Source organism: Manduca sexta, chromosome 27 (genome assembly GCF_014839805.1).
Source record: "Manduca sexta isolate Smith_Timp_Sample1 chromosome 27, JHU_Msex_v1.0, whole genome shotgun sequence".
In the NCBI taxonomy this organism is placed as follows: Eukaryota; Metazoa; Arthropoda; class Insecta; order Lepidoptera; family Sphingidae; genus Manduca; species Manduca sexta.
In genome coordinates this window covers 19467416-19485419 of record NC_051141.1, presented here as the reverse complement: position 1 = coordinate 19485419, position 18004 = coordinate 19467416, and the positions used below count along the sequence as shown (strand labels likewise).

Genomic DNA, 18004 nt, shown 5'->3' with positions numbered 1-18004 from the left:
TAAAGAGACATTTACAACTGAAAAAGCCAAATGTAAAGCATACCAGGTAAATTGAAGGGTCATTTGAGCGGTTAGATTTGTTTTTTTAAGAGCGCTGCAAAGTGACTCCACTCCAACTAATGGTACTTTGAGTAGGGTCCAATATTATGACAACTGACGAGAGATAATTACTCCTCAGCAGTCGATATAATTATGCCGGCCTGAACCGGATATACACAGTGATCCTGGAACGCGACACATTTACATGGGCCACTATGACGGGTTTCTGTACACTGGTCGCTACCGGGCGTAGTACATCATGATTTTGTCACCCGCATTACTCTGGAGGGAAGTGGACAATTAATATTTCCAACTCCTCCCTATCTTTCTATTTGATTAATTTCGTTGCGGGATAATGACATATTAGTTTTCCCTGAGACTCGCCGAGCTTCACTGCTCGGTGTCATAAAATGCGTGCCACTGCTGATCCTGGCTTACAGGAGTTGTAGTGGTGGGTGTGAGGGCGGGAAAGTCTCTAGTACCAGGCGGATATAAAATATACCCTACCACCACCAAATTCCAATACCTATCAAGTATCACAAGTAAGTACTAGTAGGTGGATCTCTCGTCCGAATCAAACGAATTTCTCAAGACGGTCGTAATGAAGCGTTTCACAAGAGCCCATTGTGTAGAGCCACGCCTCTCAGATCCGGCCCTGTTTTACTATTACAACTTTATTTAGTAGAGGCGAAAATATAAAAGAACTAATTATCTTATGAGCTATAAAGAAAAATAAACCTTATATTTAAGCAGCTAAATTAGCAAAGAATTTGATACATAGATACATACATAGTATGACAAAGGTGTGCAGCGCCCCATTCACCCGATTCCCTGCACTCACTCGTCTATCTGTATCACTATCATAGCTACCATCACTAGTGAAAACATAACCCAGATATACAAACTCGCTTACTTGCTGTAGCCTCTCATAGTATAATATTGCATTCTGTCATGCTATCGTCCCTTTCAAACACCATAACTTTCGCTTTACTGCCTCCTTTTGGTAATCGCAGGATATTTGCAACCTGGATGGCGACCTTACCCAAGGTGTAAAACACGCCATAGTGACCCTTGTTCTGGAAGCCATTGAGTCGACTGGCAAGGAATAATCATCAGCTTTCTTCAGGCGACACGCTATTTGGAACCGACATCGCTTCATCAGTAATGGGGTCACTGTGCCGTGCCCCTGTAAAGAAAAAACTGAACGCATTTGCATGTAAGTAAGTAAGCAAACGGATCAAGCTCTGTATTCTATTATAGGATTATTTAATTGGAAAATGGGATATTTAGGTATCAATAATCAAGCGGGGCTGTTAACGAAACCTAGGTATTTAATTTAATATGTATACTTATTTTGTAACTCTTATTCACTAAGCAAGAAATTATGCGTACAATATCGAATAACATCTGTTGTACGTAAATGCAAGGATTAAAGCCTCGGCATACCTTGCCTATTCAAGCATAAAGAAGGATGGTTGGAAGGAAGGCGGAGGGGTAATCACGCGAATATTCCCGTTGTAAAACATGTTGAATAGAAATATATTCTTTTGTTGGAGTTTTGTATGTCTCTTAAATTCTTTTGATAATTAAATCCACATTTCCCAAAACAATTTTTCTTTGAGGTTAATCCTTTGAGTACTAATCAACTCGAATTAAATTTAGTTCGTTATTTTGTTTTGCAGAGGAAAAGGAACAATAAAGCGTAGGCACAAGACATAAAATTGCAAACGCACTTAATATTTCATCCATAAAGTTAAGTGATGCTAATTTATTAAATTAGTGAAGCGTGTGTCAAATTTAAAGTAAAACTCAGTGATTTCAAAAACGTCGCAAATATTTATTTTGATTCCAGGATTGGAATAAAAATATTGATGACACGTAGATATTTCCAGACCAAACTGTATGTCAACTTTTAAATCCGTTCAAAGGTTTCTGCAATTACTATTAAGAAACTTTCAGATAACCATATTCTCACATTTTTGCAATCAAAATATTTCGACCATGTTAAATATTGCATAGTATTCCATATTTGTCAGTTCCCATTGACCTCTAAGTTATTCTTGGAACTAATAGAAGTGGCCTAAGAGCCCAAATCTTCAATCGTTGCGTGTTGACCGCAATTCAAATTGTAAGATCAGCGACAGTAGGTGAAGTGACCTCTCATTTGCGTGTTTGCATCGCAGGCATCTTCGACAGAAAATGTTATGTAATTTTCCGAATATGGCTTGTTTACTAAAATGTGCTACACTAATATAATTTATTTATTTAAGAAGTCTGACTGCCTCGGTGGCGTAGGTAGACTTCATGCGGGGTACGGCAGTTCTCTGAGGTCCTAGGTTCGAATCCCGGGTCGGGCATAGTATATGGGTCTTTCTGCTCAGTATCAGCTCGGTGTCTAGAATTTGTACCCGATATGGCGATAGGATAGTCTCCTATCACATCATGGGACGGAACTTATTTGCCGAAAAGTGGGTGCCCTGGTTGCGCCTCCGCAAACCCCTTTAGGGATAAATTTGCGTGATGTGTTTTTGTTTTGTTTGTATTTAAGAGGAACGAGACGAAGACAGTGGTTTTGTAAGCATGTTCATGTATAATACATTTAAAAATATAAAATACTAGACTGAGCATCTTACGCTATCATGGTGTGCTCAGGTCGCTTCCAACATCTCACCCTGGAAACCTTAGGTGAGACGTAGTACATTCTGTACCTAATATTAATAAGGCTAATCATTATGAATATTATGTTTTTCAAACCGCAATAGAACAGACGCTGAAGATGAATAGAGATAAAGTTCTTCAAACAGCAAAACCACAGTTCCCGCTGTTGCTTATAAAATAAGACAGATCGGTAACTTCAGACGAATTCCAAAAGACCCACCACGAAGGATTTGCATAAATCAGCGCTCCTTGATTCCATATTCACGGCAGAATGTTCACTTTCCTCGTTTAATTTGTTTAATTCTAACACTTACATGCTAGGCGTTGTATTTCATTTTCACTTAAGTTTCTGGGAAGTGTCTTATCGCATAGAGTCTTCCTGGTGAGAAGTATTTACGTAGGACCTTTCCATTTAGTAATATTTTCGTTAAAATGTATCGAGCATGATGTATTGATGAGCTTGGCGGTCGACCAAAGTAATAAATTACGGAGTTTCTAAGAAATGAATGTCTCGGATATACCTAATGTTTTGAAGTTATTATAGTATTGTTTATCAATAATCATCGTTTGCTTTAATCGTTAAAGAAAACATCTTGAAGTACTGTGTAAGAATACAACTTACTTATAGCAAATGATATTTTCATGTTACAGTCAATAATCAAAAATAAAAGCTTTGTGAACTCTTTTATATAAATACTTATCAATTATTATTTTCCTTTATTTATTTTTGGTTAGCATCACTGCATAGTATAAAACAAAGTCAAAAAGATAGAGTGATTCAAGAGAAAGGTTTATATGTATAATAACATCCAATAAATAGTGGAGAAATACTGTTATTTTGTTATGTTATTTCCGTTATACCCGTGCGAAGCCAGAGCGGGCCGCTATCTATACTATTATATAAAGCTGAAGAGTTTGTTTGTTTCTTTGTTTGTTTGTTTGAACGCGCTAATCTCAGGAACTACCGGTCCAAACTGAAAAATTCTTTTTGTGTAGGATAGCCCTTTATTCGTGGAGTGCTATAGGCTATATATCATCACGCTATACCCAATAGGAGCGGAGCAGTAATGGCTAATCTCAGGAACTACCCGTTCGAATTGAAAAATTCTTTTTGTGTTGGATAGCCCTTTGTTCGCGGAGTGCTATAGGCTATATATCATCACGCTATACCCAATAGCAGCGGAGCAGTAATGGCTAATCTCAGGAACTACCCGTTCGAATTGAAAAATTCTTTTTGTGTTGGATAGCCCTTTGTTTGCGGAGTGCTATAGGCTATATATCATCACGCTATACCCAATAGAAGCTGAGCAGTAATGGCTAATCTCAGGAACTACCGGTTCGAACTGAAAAAATATTTTTGTGTTAGATAGCTCTTTGTTCGTGGAGTGCTATAGGCTATATATCATCACGCTGTACCTAATAGGAGCGGAGCAGTAATGGCTAATCTCAGGAACTACCGGTTCGAACTGAAAATTTATTTTTGTCTTGGATAGCCCTTTGTTCGTGGAGTGCTATAGGCTATATATTATCACGCTATACTTAATAGGAGCGGAGCAGTAATGGCTAATCTCAGGAACTATCGGTTCGAACTGAAAAAATATATTTGTGTTGGATAGCTCTTTGTTCCTGAAGTCCTATAAGCTATATATCATCACGCTACGACCAATAGGAGGGGAGCAGTAATGAAACATGTTGCAAAAACGGGGAAAATGTATTAGTTTTGAGAGCTTCTGTTGCGTGCGCTGCGTAAACGGTTAAAGTTATGCAACAATGATGTATGACGGGATTGTTCCTCTTAAAAGTTCTACAAAAATATATTATAAAACAAAGTCCCCCGCTACATCTGTCTGCCTGAACGGGTTTAACTCAAAAACTACCCAACGTATTAGGATAAAATTTGGTATGGAGACAGTTTGAGACCCTGGGAAGAACATAGGCTCCCGGGAAAATATATAGCGTGACTTTTATAACGGAAAACTTTAGCCCGAAAAACTTCATAACGCGGGCGGAGCCGCGGGCAAAAGCTAGTGTTTTTATATACAACGTTCACAGTTTTTCTGTAGTGTATTTAGTATCAGCATTGCACCCGTACGAAGCCGGGGCGGGTCGCTAGTATATATATAACTCATAAACGTATGGCTTCAATAGATAAAATGTTTGCACATAACAGCGTTTATTTATATACTAAAAATTATGATTAATCATTTCTGCCGCATCTGTATGAAATTATATATGAGGTGTGTCACTTGTATATACTTAATTACTTACAGTGCAGGACCGACTCCCGACGAACCGCCGACCTCACTTCCCTCTGAAGTATTACGTAATATCTTAGTTGCTATCACTAATCGAAAGTTAGTGATGTTTGTTTGTCTGTAAGTAAACGTTTGATCTACTAATTAAGCATACAAACTGTAGTAAAAATAATGAAATACTATACGTGAAACGAAAAATACGGATAAATTCGGAGAATGTTTTTTTTTTTATCATTGAGCACTTGTTTTACACGAGTTGACATAAGACATTTATGTTTTTAATTTTTAAATTATATTAAAACAAGAGGTTTTACTACACAAACAAGCCAAGGTCAGTATTACCATACATGATACTTATAACTCCAGAAAAGTACAAAATCTAAACTTTGTATCGAAAATCTCTTACAAGCCAAGCCGTAAATAAAAACTATTTAAATAATGATTTCGGCTAACAATTTTTTTTGCGAATAATTATTATCTAGAATAAAAAACCTAGATCGTATCTCCAGATATACGGAGACAGAATATTAGGAATGAACAAAAATACACTAAGTTTGCGAAAATTATTAGGAATATTTACTTGACAAAGTTTAATTATATATAAAAGTATTAATAATATATGTAAGGCATAATGCATTATCAAAGTTTTAGTTTAATATGTTTAAGAGCCTCATAGGTTTAAACAGACAGTTTTGTGGAGCATACTATACTTAAGATATGCATATATGTTGTTTATAATAATACATGGGCACCGGGACGGAGGTGCGAGGGGGTGCAAGCGCACCCCCCTGTCCTTAGCAAATCACAATAAAAATAACTGAATGCCAATAGGAACAATCGACCACAGAGGTTTTATTATGGTTTAGTAATTACCCGCGAGATTTTTATTTGAAAAAAATAAATAAATATAATAATATTATGTAATTACTAGTTGACCCGACAGAAGTTGTCCCGTCTTAACTATGAATTTGCAGCACGCATTCTGTCAATCGTTGACAGTTATTTCAAACAATTGACAGTCATATAAAATTAATATTTTCGTTAAGTTTTCTTAAATTTTATAATTTTCTGCGCAATTTTTTGATATTTTTTCATTCATAAGAACCTTCTCCTGATAATAACAAACACAACAAAAAAAAATAGTGAAATCGGTCCAGCCGTTCACGCGTGATGGCGTGACCAAGGGAAATAGGGATTCATTTTTATATATATAGATAGATTTATACAGATGCACCTCCCTAAAAGTAATCTTCGCGGCGTCCATATAATATTAATAAAAAAGAAAGGAAAAGTATAATTTGGTACTATACATCTTCGTACTGGACAAAAGCAGCCACTGACGGACTCTATGCTAAAGTTCGTGTGTCGTGGGCCCTACGTTTAGATGTTTATAATCAGTGCGCGACGTGACGACCCGCCGACCTCCGGTGAAAGTGAACTTATGCGTTGTTTAACCGTCGTAGCGGCCACGAACTGGCTTATTGTTCTAAAACGGAGCGGACTTGGGTTATCTTACGAGGGGCATGGGTTCCTATAGTTGTTTTTAAAGTAGATAGGTTTACTTTGTTTAGCGATGACAATTGACTGAATTTTTTTATCGTTTCGAATTATTTTAAAAATGTGTCATATTAACATCACGTTCGACATTTGCACGTCTTTTACGCATTACTGAGTTTTAAATACATATATTATAATTTCTATTGATGTTTTTTTAATTTATGGTTATACATATATAATCTATGCATGAAATACCACTTATTCAAAGATATTAAGGCAATGTAAAAATTAGTTTATCATTAATAAAACAAAACATAGTTCAAAATAACACCATTTTAATTTATTAATTATTAGTATATTTTCATATTTTATATAAGTATTAGGATTTATTTATTATTTTCTTTCTTTTTGTTTCTTCTTGTTGTACACCGCTGTCTACTTGTGCTTTTTGTTTCTTTCCATATAAAGGTTGCCTGGAAGAGATCGCTTGTAGCGATAAGGCCGCCCATTGTACACCATAGATTTAAGAAAATGTATTAATCTTGTTTGTTTTTCTCTATTTCACAATGGTTACAATAAAGAGTATTTATTTATTAATTATTTTCAGTGGTCCAAAGCCCTCAGAAGGCGTCCTAAATGCGGCCCTGTCAATCATTTACAACCGTAATAAAACTCAACCAGTTATGTAACGTTTGATTCACACGTATTTTCGGACTCACCAACAAGTTACGTAGATAGATAAAAGTCGAGCCTAGTCATTATTTTTGTATACAATTGATGTACAATATTGTTAATACAGTACCGAGTATTATAGTAGTTGTTTGCATCGAATCGATGCAAACAACTACTAACATCGATCGTTGTGTGAATACGTGATAGAAAATGATTTTGAATTAATGCCCTTTTGAATACCACGCTTGTCTAATGCGGGTGTTGTTCAATCTCTTGGAGCACGTTACTTACTCTTTAAAAATTGATAACAATGAATACATACGGCTTTGTGAAGTACACACTGCATGACTCTAACTAATCCATCTATGCTTGTTGTTAATAGTGAAAATCACTTAACTTATAGCCACGGCCAAAGTAAGCTAGATTTTTAAGTAAGGATAGTTGCAATCGAGGACTTCTTTTTACTACCAAAGAATAGGCACCGGGACGCGTTACATACGAAGCGGTACAAACTGTGTACCATGTACTCAAAAAACTATAAATACGGCCTGATCAGTAGCGAAGAGTGAACTTTTCCGAAAGTAACCCTACACAACATATAGGCACTAATTACATTAATATGGTCTGCAAATCATTTTAATTATAATTTTACATAAATATCAACGGAAAGCCAGCAAGAATCGGGTTATGTGGACCCTTGACACTGCTGATCAGACAATTGACATACTTATTAACTGAAACATAAGACATTAATCTCAATAGCGTCCACAACTCTTATCACTCTATCATAGAACATACTTAGTCTGGCCATAAATACTGTTACACTTAATTATAAAAAAATATTACATTTGAATTTCGAATCTGTCATTTTTATACGATTGTTCATTGTGTTTTCTCATTTTGGCGCCAATACATTGTAAAATATTTTGCGATATTAAAATGGTGTGGGGTGATAAAGAGAACCGAATCGCTGTGATAGCATTACACAAAGTAGGTATGGAGCCAAATGCAATTTTTAAAACTCTCCATACACTTGGTATTAGTAAAATGTTTGTGTACCGGGCTATTAATAGGTACAATGAGACCTCCTCTGTTTGTGACAGAAAAGATCTGGCCGTCCACGTAGTGTTCGTACGAAAAAGGTGGTCAAAGCAGTAAGGGAAAGAATTCGAAGAAATCCTGTCCGAAAGCAAAAGATTTTATCTCGGGAAATGAAGATAGCACCTAGAACCATGTCGCGTATTTTAAAAGATGACTTAGGACTTGCAGCCTATAAGAGACGCACTGGCCATTTCTTAACTGATAATTTAAAGAAGAATAGGGTGGTAAAATCGAAACAACTACTGAAGCGGTACGCAAAGGGAGGTCACAGAAAAATTTTGTTTACGGATGAGAAAATTTTTACAATTGAGCAACATTTTAACAAACAAAATGACCGTATTTATGCTCAAAGCTCTAAGGAAGCTTCCCAATTAGTCGACAGAGTGCAACGTGGACATTATCCGACTTCAGTGATGGTTTGGTGGGGTGTTAGCTATGAAGGAGTGACTGAGCCATATTTTTGTGAAAAAGGTATCAAAACATCGGCACAAGTGTATCAAGATACCATTCTTGAGAAGGTAGTTAAGCCCCTTAACATCACCATGTTCAATAACCAAGTATGGTCCTTCCAGCAAGACTCGGCGCCGGGTCATAAAGCTCGGTCCACGCAGTCTTGGTTGGAATCGAACGTTTCGGACTTCATCAGAGCTGAAGACTGGCCGTCGTCTAGTCCCGATCTTAATCCGCTGGATTATGATTTGTGGTCAGTTTTAGAGAGTACAGCTTGCTCTAAACGCCATGATAATTTGGAGTCCCTAAAACAATCTATACGATTGGCATTGAAGAATTTTCCCATGGAAAGAGTGCGTGCTTCTATTGATAACTGGCCTCATCGTTTAAAGGACTGTATTGCAGCCAATGGAGACCACTTCGAATAAGCTTTTTATATTTTTAATTGTTTTATATTTATGTATTAAACTGACACACTGTAAAAGTAATAAATGTTATTTGCAGTTAACAATTTTCTTTTTTCTTTATTACAATATTTATGGCAAGACTAGGTATATTAGTAAGGCGCTGGCTGTATAAACTGTCCCCATTACCCACTGCCGAAAGCGACAATTTCTTAACACTAAACAATGGACAATAAAATGTTATTAATGGAATCTTAATGAAGCTCTCAGCTGACGAGGAAATAAGCACGCTTCCCATTGTAATCTTATCTCTCTGAGAGATAACGATCATTCTGTGTATTATATTTACCTTCGTGTATGATTCTTTAATTGGAGGTCAGAGTGTTCTATACGGCAGTGACTGCACCTGATGAGAGGTCCTCGTATGCATCCTTCGGCTACCAGATAATTACGTCAGCAATTTTTTTTTATTGCTTTGTATGACGAGACGGGGTTGCCGTTCGCCTGATGGTAAGCGATACGACCGCCCATGAACAGCAGAAACACCATCCAACACCTTGAATTACAAAGTTTGGTATTCCACAACGCTCGTCATCCTTAGACATGAGATGTTAAGTCTTATGTCCAGTTACATTGGCTACAATGTCCTTCAAACCGGAACACAGACTACACACTGCTGCTTGGCGGCAGAAATAGATATTGCGGTGGTACGTAATTTACGTCAGGACGCATTGTTAGGTACTAGTTGACCACAGTGACCTTCATGTGTAGATGTAGATGTACACAAAAAACTTAATCTAGTTTATGCTCCATCTTTTGCTATATCAATTATTGTTAAGTGTTTTTGATTATAATAATAAATAAAAAAAAAATATATAACCACACCTTAGGAAACAGGCGACAAGTTAAAATTAGCATGACTTGCAAAGGACATTGTTCTGTGCCCATACATAATTCGCCCTGGAACCAACAGCAATGGAAAAATGTTTCTAATATTTAGAATAATTAATAAATTCTCATTACATATTATTTATAAAACGGACAAGCTGGGATATCGCATCAATCCAAAAAACGATGAGATTTTGAGGTTATAATTGATAGTAAACACTGAAAGCTTTTCAATGTTCAAGGTAGATTTATAGTCCTATCATTTACACTTTAAATATGCTTTTTATTGATATAAGTACCTATCTAATATATATAAGCCCTAAAGATTCATCACTATGTAGGTATCTGATTATTTTTTACTTAAATCAGGATATTTTAAGACTTGATTCATATAATTTTTTATAAGTAAAAAGGTACCTTATTATGTAGTTATAGTAATTACATCCTCTAAGAATACCCTTCAGATTTTATGTATTTTCTATATATATGTACGTCGTACGTATTCCCCGAAGAGACAGACAGAGGGACATTGTTGAGCATTCACGCTTCATCAGAAGCATGGCATATTTTACGCACTTTTGATAGACTCTTAGGGCATGTAGGATTAAATTAAACAATTAAAAAAATATTTTTAGTTCATATAATTTATTTCCACATCACCTACATTGTTTTATAAAATATTATCTGAGTATTGTGCAGGAGGGTTGTTGTTATGGTATTATTTATCAATTCAGTTTTGCCAATCACAATCACCGAGTCCGGAGTTCCAACATTCTATTACAGAGCACGCAGCTTCTACTAACATTGTTACAGCTGAAGTATGTATAGGCTCTTGGGCCGTGGTCCAACATGCTGTACATATAAGATCAAGGGCTACAACCTGAAAAAAACAAACACATTATGCTCAAATTAGAATGGCAATATATTAATATTGTGTCACACGGAAAGCAGATTTATGTATTCAAATCTTCCAGCTGAATTAAATGTAAGAAACCTTCAAGCATATGAGACAAATTTTTTAATCAACAATATACTTGCTAGTTTGCTCTTAAGTTGCCACAGCCACATGCTAAAGTGTGTAGTAGGTAGTATACAGACTCTGTTCGCTGTCTCCACGCAGTTACCAAGAACAGGAACTGAGGAGCGAACTAGAAGTTTGGCTGCAGTTAAACTTGTACGATTAAAAGAAAAATGTGCTTACCAAACGAGGCGCTGTCCATTGTTGTATATAATGGCGAATCTGCTCGGTCTCCAACACCATGGATCCGCCAGCAGAGCCACAATTAATGCAAAAAGCAATTTCCATTTCGTATCCGTTATCAATGCCAGGTAAATTGTTACATCAGTTCACAAAGTCCAGAAATCACAGCCAGTGTATGTCGATATCGTAATCAATCGCACAGATTCTTTATAATAGCCGAATCGTCAATGATATAGTGAGAGTCAGAGAATTATAATATATTATATGGAAAGTGAGAGTCTAGTTTATTTGTCTCTGATGAGTGAAGTGTGAGTGACATTAAATTGAATTGAAAAATGAAGTAAGAATTAGGGATACTACTCGACTAGATTCTGGATCGATTATATCGATCATTTATACAAAAATCGATTTTATTCAACATAGGGTTATTTTTATTCAGAAAAATATTTAGCGGGACCCTTATCCCGGAAAATCGTTCACACGGGCGGATCCGATAGTAATTTAATATGGAGAGAGTTTGAGGCCCCCGGATGGAGGGAGAGAGAAGAACGCTAAATACATATAAAAAGATTATAGATATTATACATATAAAAAGTATTTTATATGTATAATTCATAAATATTTTGTACGACAGAAAAATAAATGTTCGCATAATATATTATGCTCTGCTATCTGTACGAAGCCAGGGCGGGTCGCTAATATAGAATCTAAATAATCAAAGTAAATCAATATGAATTAAAAACTAAAAAAAAACTTTTTTCATAGACGACTTGATCTATAATCAATTTAGTCCTAAAACTAACTACTTATTTATTTGAGACGCATCCACTGCTCGATTAAATAAAGAACATATCGCCTCACAAATCGAATATATTAAAATGTTTCAATAATTAATTATCGGTAATTAGATTTATCGTTTTGTCAAACCGGTACATCTCTATACACAATTAGTTGTAAACATGTCGTCGACTTTGACTTTAAGTCGATACAATACTTTTATATATTCATTTAGGATGTAGCAGCTTGTCCGTTTTATACACATATTTGCAAATAATATTAAAAAATACATAAATAATTATGGTGCTAGTCACACCTTTGTTGGTTCTGGGGCCGTTTTCGACAATGTCCTTTGTGCGGTTGCTAAATATAATTTAGTAGGTGTTCGGTTTCGCCTGCGTTAAAAGATTTTAAGTCTATACTGTCCTGAGGGTCTAGTTTGAAAACGAAATCCGTAGTTTCGGATGACGCATCGCACGTTTTGTTACTACGAAGTGTTACGGATATGATGGCGGATTCGACGACGGATCCGATCCGTTCATCGCAATGTTTCAGACATGGAATTTGTAAGAACTTATAGGGTTTCGCCATCACTTTTTAAAACCATCTGCGAGGATAAAGTTTCACTGCTTTCTCCAAAAAAAATACGGGCAATTGATCCTACCACTAAGGTAAGCTACAGACCGGTGACCGAAGTAATTTGGTAGTAGAGTTAAATACGAAGTTCGTCGTTTCTTAGTTTCGAACTGACGTTTCGAAGTTAGTTTTCCGAAGTAGACCCTCTGATCCACTACGCTATCTATTTAAAAAATTAAATAAAAAAAATAAAAAATTATACAGGGCCAAGTTACCAGAATATAAGTAGCCTAAGTGTAAATCCAGGACATGGTCTATGTGTACCCCAGATTTCATCCAAATCAGTTCATCTGTTTCAAAGTTTACTTCTAACAAATATTAAACTATTTTTAAAAATATTCGCAATTATAATATTTTTAAGAGTAAGTAATATTTACGGAAGGTAGAGTATTTTTTGCGGCGCGGTTCGTTGACCTTATTTTTGATGTTTACGAACGAAGTCGGGCTCAAATTTCTATCCCACGAAATATTCCATGTCATGTACTTACCTAATTAATTATTTTTCACACAATATTAGTAGTGATAAAGAGATGACCTTGTATGTAAAGGTATTGAATGCTTTTAAATTAAACTTGTATTTTTTTCATTTGAATGACGAGACGAGCTTGCCTTTCGCCTGATGGTAAGCGATACGACCGCCCATAAACAGTAGAAACATCATCCGACACCTTGAATTATAAAGTATTGTTAGGTATTCCACTGCGCTCGCCATCATGAGATGTTAAGTCTCATTATACTGCCCATTGCTGAGCATGGACCTCTCCTACTTCTCTTACACTACACTGGCCTAGGGCGGGTCGGCAACCTTGGTACACAAATAAACAAGACCTAAATAAGCACATAAAACTCGGAAAATGAAATGAAATAATTTATTTAAACCTGTAAAATGTTATACATTATTTAGATTCCGTCAATATTAACTCTACCACCAGTTTGGAAAGCAGTTCTCATCAGAAAAGAACGGGCAAGAAACTCTGGTGTTGCTCTTTTCAAAATCAGGTTAAGGTATAAGCTACAGTAAATGACACAGAGAAAGAAAAAAATCATTGTTTTTATTTTTCAGAGCAGTTCAAGCCACAATCGGACTATTACATTATTGAGAAAGTTGATAATGCGTGCATAATGTCGACCACGTACCTGGCCAGTATCATTATGTCGGCCCACATGATCGTTAGTTTTCATCGCAATCCATACATCTCTCGAGGCTTTTGCGTAAGCGCATGTGAGTGCCGTTCTCAGGGAATCACAAGTGCCACTAATATGATACGCAACGTCTATATCCTTAATCAAATAGGTGCATGGAGATCAAACGGTGTACACACTACACTGACACTACACCTTTTTATATAGAAACTAGGTGTTGCTCGCGATTTTGTACACGTGATAAGCCTTTCCCGCTACAAAAGTCCCCTAAACATTAGTGATTCCATAGCACCACCTGTAGATTAAAAGATTCAAATATTCCCCACGTGATCAAACTATCAGGACAAAATGTAGCCTATATTCAATCTAAGACGTGGTCTATTGGTGAACTAAATTTCTTCCGCATCTGTTAGACGATTTCTACGTTTACTTCTAACAAATATCCAAACATTTCACAAATATTTGTAATTATAATATTAAATAGAAAAATAACACAAAATAAGACAAGATTGCTAAAGATTAGAATTTAGAGAGTGCTATGAGTGACCTATGAAAGGATAGGTCGCGAATTCAAATGAACTGCTCTAAACTTTTTTTGTTCTCTTCTCACTTCATCATGTCCTGTAGTCTTTACCCTAAACTGATTGAAAAGAGCAACACCAGAGTTTCTAGCCCGTTCTTCTCTGGTGAAAACTGCTTTCCGAACTGGTGGTAGAGTTAATATTGACGGAATCTAAATAATGTATAACATTTTACAGATTTAAATAAATCATTTCATTTCATTTCAATTCCTGTGTAATATTCCTCAATCGTATACACGAACATATTTTGTATTAAGAAAACAACTAACGTTTCAGATTTTTTTTATAAGTTATAGACAACGGCTTGGCTGTGCTGGCATTACTTTAGTCCATGGATGGCAGATGCTACTTAACATCAGGCAGACTGCTCTCTCGTTTGTCTACTAAAGCAATAAAAAAACAGTAAATTTAAAGTAATCTTTATTATAAGAAAATGTTGATTATTGCCGCCATTTTCCGCGTGTCTGAGGCAACATGTTTTCATCTGTTGCTCGCTACCGAAGATCTAAACTCGCTATTTAATGACTGCACTACTAGACATGCTCATGCGCAGTCAAAGGTGACTTACAATAATCTACCACCAGTTTCCAAACATAAGCCCTTATCACGTGTCCAGTGGTCGTCTCCATTAACCCAAATGAGTCAGTTAGTATGCCAAGTAACCTACGCGCCCAAGGACCCTCTTTAAATCGCTTTTGAGGCGGCAATAAAACTAAATTAAGTACTTACAATGCTGCGTTTCGCGAACTTAGATCCTTTGCGAAATGTGCGTTGCAAAAAAGGTTTCGTGATCAATGGTGCTAACTTCCGTTGACTTGTTCCATAAATGGTTTTTCTGTGCCCTTACTATGGTCTATAAAATATGTACACTGTGATATTAGGTCCTTCATAAGTGTATCTGCCTCGCAACAACAAATATAGCTCGTCAGGAAACTTATACCGAGTTTTGGAAACAGTCGACTACCACAAAAAATCTACAGAATATAATATTATAATAGATGTATAACATTATTGTTACTAGGACCCTAAATATTAATTGTCCAATATTTCCAACTCCTCCCTATCGTTTTATTTGATTAATTTCGTTGCGGGATAATGACATATAAGTTTTCCCTGAGACTCGCCGAGCTTCACCGCTCGGTGTAATAATGCGTGCCACTGTTGATCCTGGCTTACAGGAGCTGTAGTGGTGAGTGTTAGGGAAAATCCATTCCAGGACCCTAAATAAATATACCATCACAGTACTCCAATACGCTTCCGCAGCGAGCTAAGGCTTAAATACATTTACAATCTCAAAATGCCACCCAGATCGAAACAAAACGCAAAACCACAACAAATGCATTTAACAACTCAGTCACGTTGCTCTAAGTGCATTGGTATTACCAGACACCATTGGTATGCAGGTTCTATTCTCGCGTATTGAGAGCAAACTGTTGCATAAGTGAAGTTACATACCACCTGATGAAAATACTACCTAGTCTTGCCATAAATATTGTAATAAAGAAAAAAGAAAATTGTTAACTGCAAATAACATTTATTACTTTTACAGTGTGTCAGTTTAATACATAAATATAAAACAATTAAAAATATAAAAGCTTATTCGAAGTGGTCTCCATTGGCTGCAATACAGTCCTTTAAACGATGAGGCCAGTTATCAATAGAAGCACGCACTCTTTCCATGGGAAAATTCTTCACTGCCAATCGTATAGATTGTTTTAGGGACTCCAAATTATCATGGCGTTTAGAGCAAGCTGTACTCTCTAAAACTGACCACAAATCATAATCCAGCGGATTAAGATCGGGACTAGACGACGGCCAGTCTTCAGCTCTGATGAAGTCCGAAACGTTCGATTCCAACCAAGACTGCGTGGACCGAGCTTTATGACCCGGCGCCGAGTCTTGCTGGAAGGACCATACTTGGTTATTGAACATGGTGATGTTAAGGGGCTTAACTACCTTCTCAAGAATGGTATCTTGATACACTTGTGCCGATGTTTTGATACCTTTTCACAAAAATATGGCTCAGTCACTCCTTCATAGCTAACACCCCACCAAACCATCACTGAAGTCGGATAATGTCCACGTTGCACTCTGTCGACTAATTGGGAAGCTTCCTTAGAGCTTTGAGCATAAATACGGTCATTTTGTTTGTTAAAATGTTGCTCAATTGTAAAAATTTTCTCATCCGTAAACAAAATTTTTCTGTGACCTCCCTTTGCGTACCGCTTCAGTAGTTGTTTCGATTTTACCACCCTATTCTTCTTTAAATTATCAGTTAAGAAATGGCCAGTGCGTCTCTTATAGGCTGCAAGTCCTAAGTCATCTTTTAAAATACGCGACATGGTTCTAGGTGCTATCTTCATTTCCCGAGATAAAATCTTTTGCTTTCGGACAGGATTTCTTCGAATTCTTTCCCTTACTGCTTTGACCACCTTTTTCGTACGAACACTACGTGGACGGCCAGATCTTTTCTGTCACAAACAGAGGAGGTCTCATTGTACCTATTAATAGCCCGGTACACAAACATTTTACTAATACCAAGTGTATGGAGAGTTTTAAAAATTGCATTTGGCTCCATACCTACTTTGTGTAATGCTATCACAGCGATTCGGTTCTCTTTATCACCCCACACCATTTTAATATCGCAAAATATTTTACAATGTATTGGCGCCAAAATGAGAAAACACAATGAACAATCGTATAAAAATGACAGATTCGAAATTCAAATGTAATATTTTTTTATAATTAAGTGTAACAGTATTTATGGCCAGACTAAGTATATATCGGCTGGCTTGGTGGAGTAGTTCAGCAGCTGTTAAGGTCTTGGGTTCCATTCCTGCGTCGGAACGGGTTGTATTGTGGTCTTTACAGGGCCATAGATAAGATGCTTATGTACTTTCGTTAAATCTAATAGAAATAAAAATTTGGGAATTACATAACATAGCTATGGATATTCTTTGACATATCGCTGAGTCACTATTAGGTGCAAGGTAGTATATTTGATGTGCAAATTTAATTATATATGTACATCATGTAAATAATTTCTACAAAAAAATCCATTCATTCCCTTTTTTTGTTTCCTATTACCATTAAAGCTCCTCACCAAGCAAATGGCCTTGACTAATGTCATACGTTTACGGCGCACAAGTTACGGCGGGAATATGCAAAGATATACAAATAATTTCTTTAAAAAACAATTTTAAGTCTTTTAGAAAATTTTAAACTAATAAAATATTCTTCATAGAATTTGTCTGTTATAGTGTTGGTTGTAAATTAGAAGTAATGTGTAATTTCTAAATTATGCACGGAATCAATAAATTAACTAATATTTTCATTATGAAATTAATGAAATGATATTATATGTTTTTTCTATATGTATTATAAATTTTGAATAGATAGCCTATATAAACGAGCGTCTCACCTGATAGTAAGCAATACGACCGCCCACAAACAGTAGAAACACCATCCAACACCTTGAATTACAAAGTATTGTTTAGTATTCCACTGCACTCGCCATCCATACGATGTTAAGTCTCGTTATGTCCAGTAGTTACACTAGCTCCAATGTCCTTCAAACCGAAACACAACAGTGACTACACACTGCTGCTTGGCGGCTGGAATAGACATTTCGGTGATACCTACCCAGGCGGACTCTTAATATGAGAGACCTGCCACCAGCAAAGTAAGGCTTTCAAAGATTGA

The 18004-nt window shown here is 36.3% G+C and overlaps 1 protein-coding gene across 1 annotated transcript in view; it reads right to left on the bottom strand.

The window, feature by feature from the left end:
* LOC115441432 overlaps positions 1–13744 on the bottom strand; it is a 180028-nt gene extending 166284 nt beyond the window's left edge. Inside the window, exon 1 of the mRNA XM_037443744.1 lies at positions 13716–13744. Coding sequence (XP_037299641.1) covers positions 13716–13744 — 29 coding nt within the window. The remainder of the gene's footprint in view (positions 1–13715) is intronic.
* Between the last annotated feature and the right edge of the window lie 4260 nt (positions 13745–18004).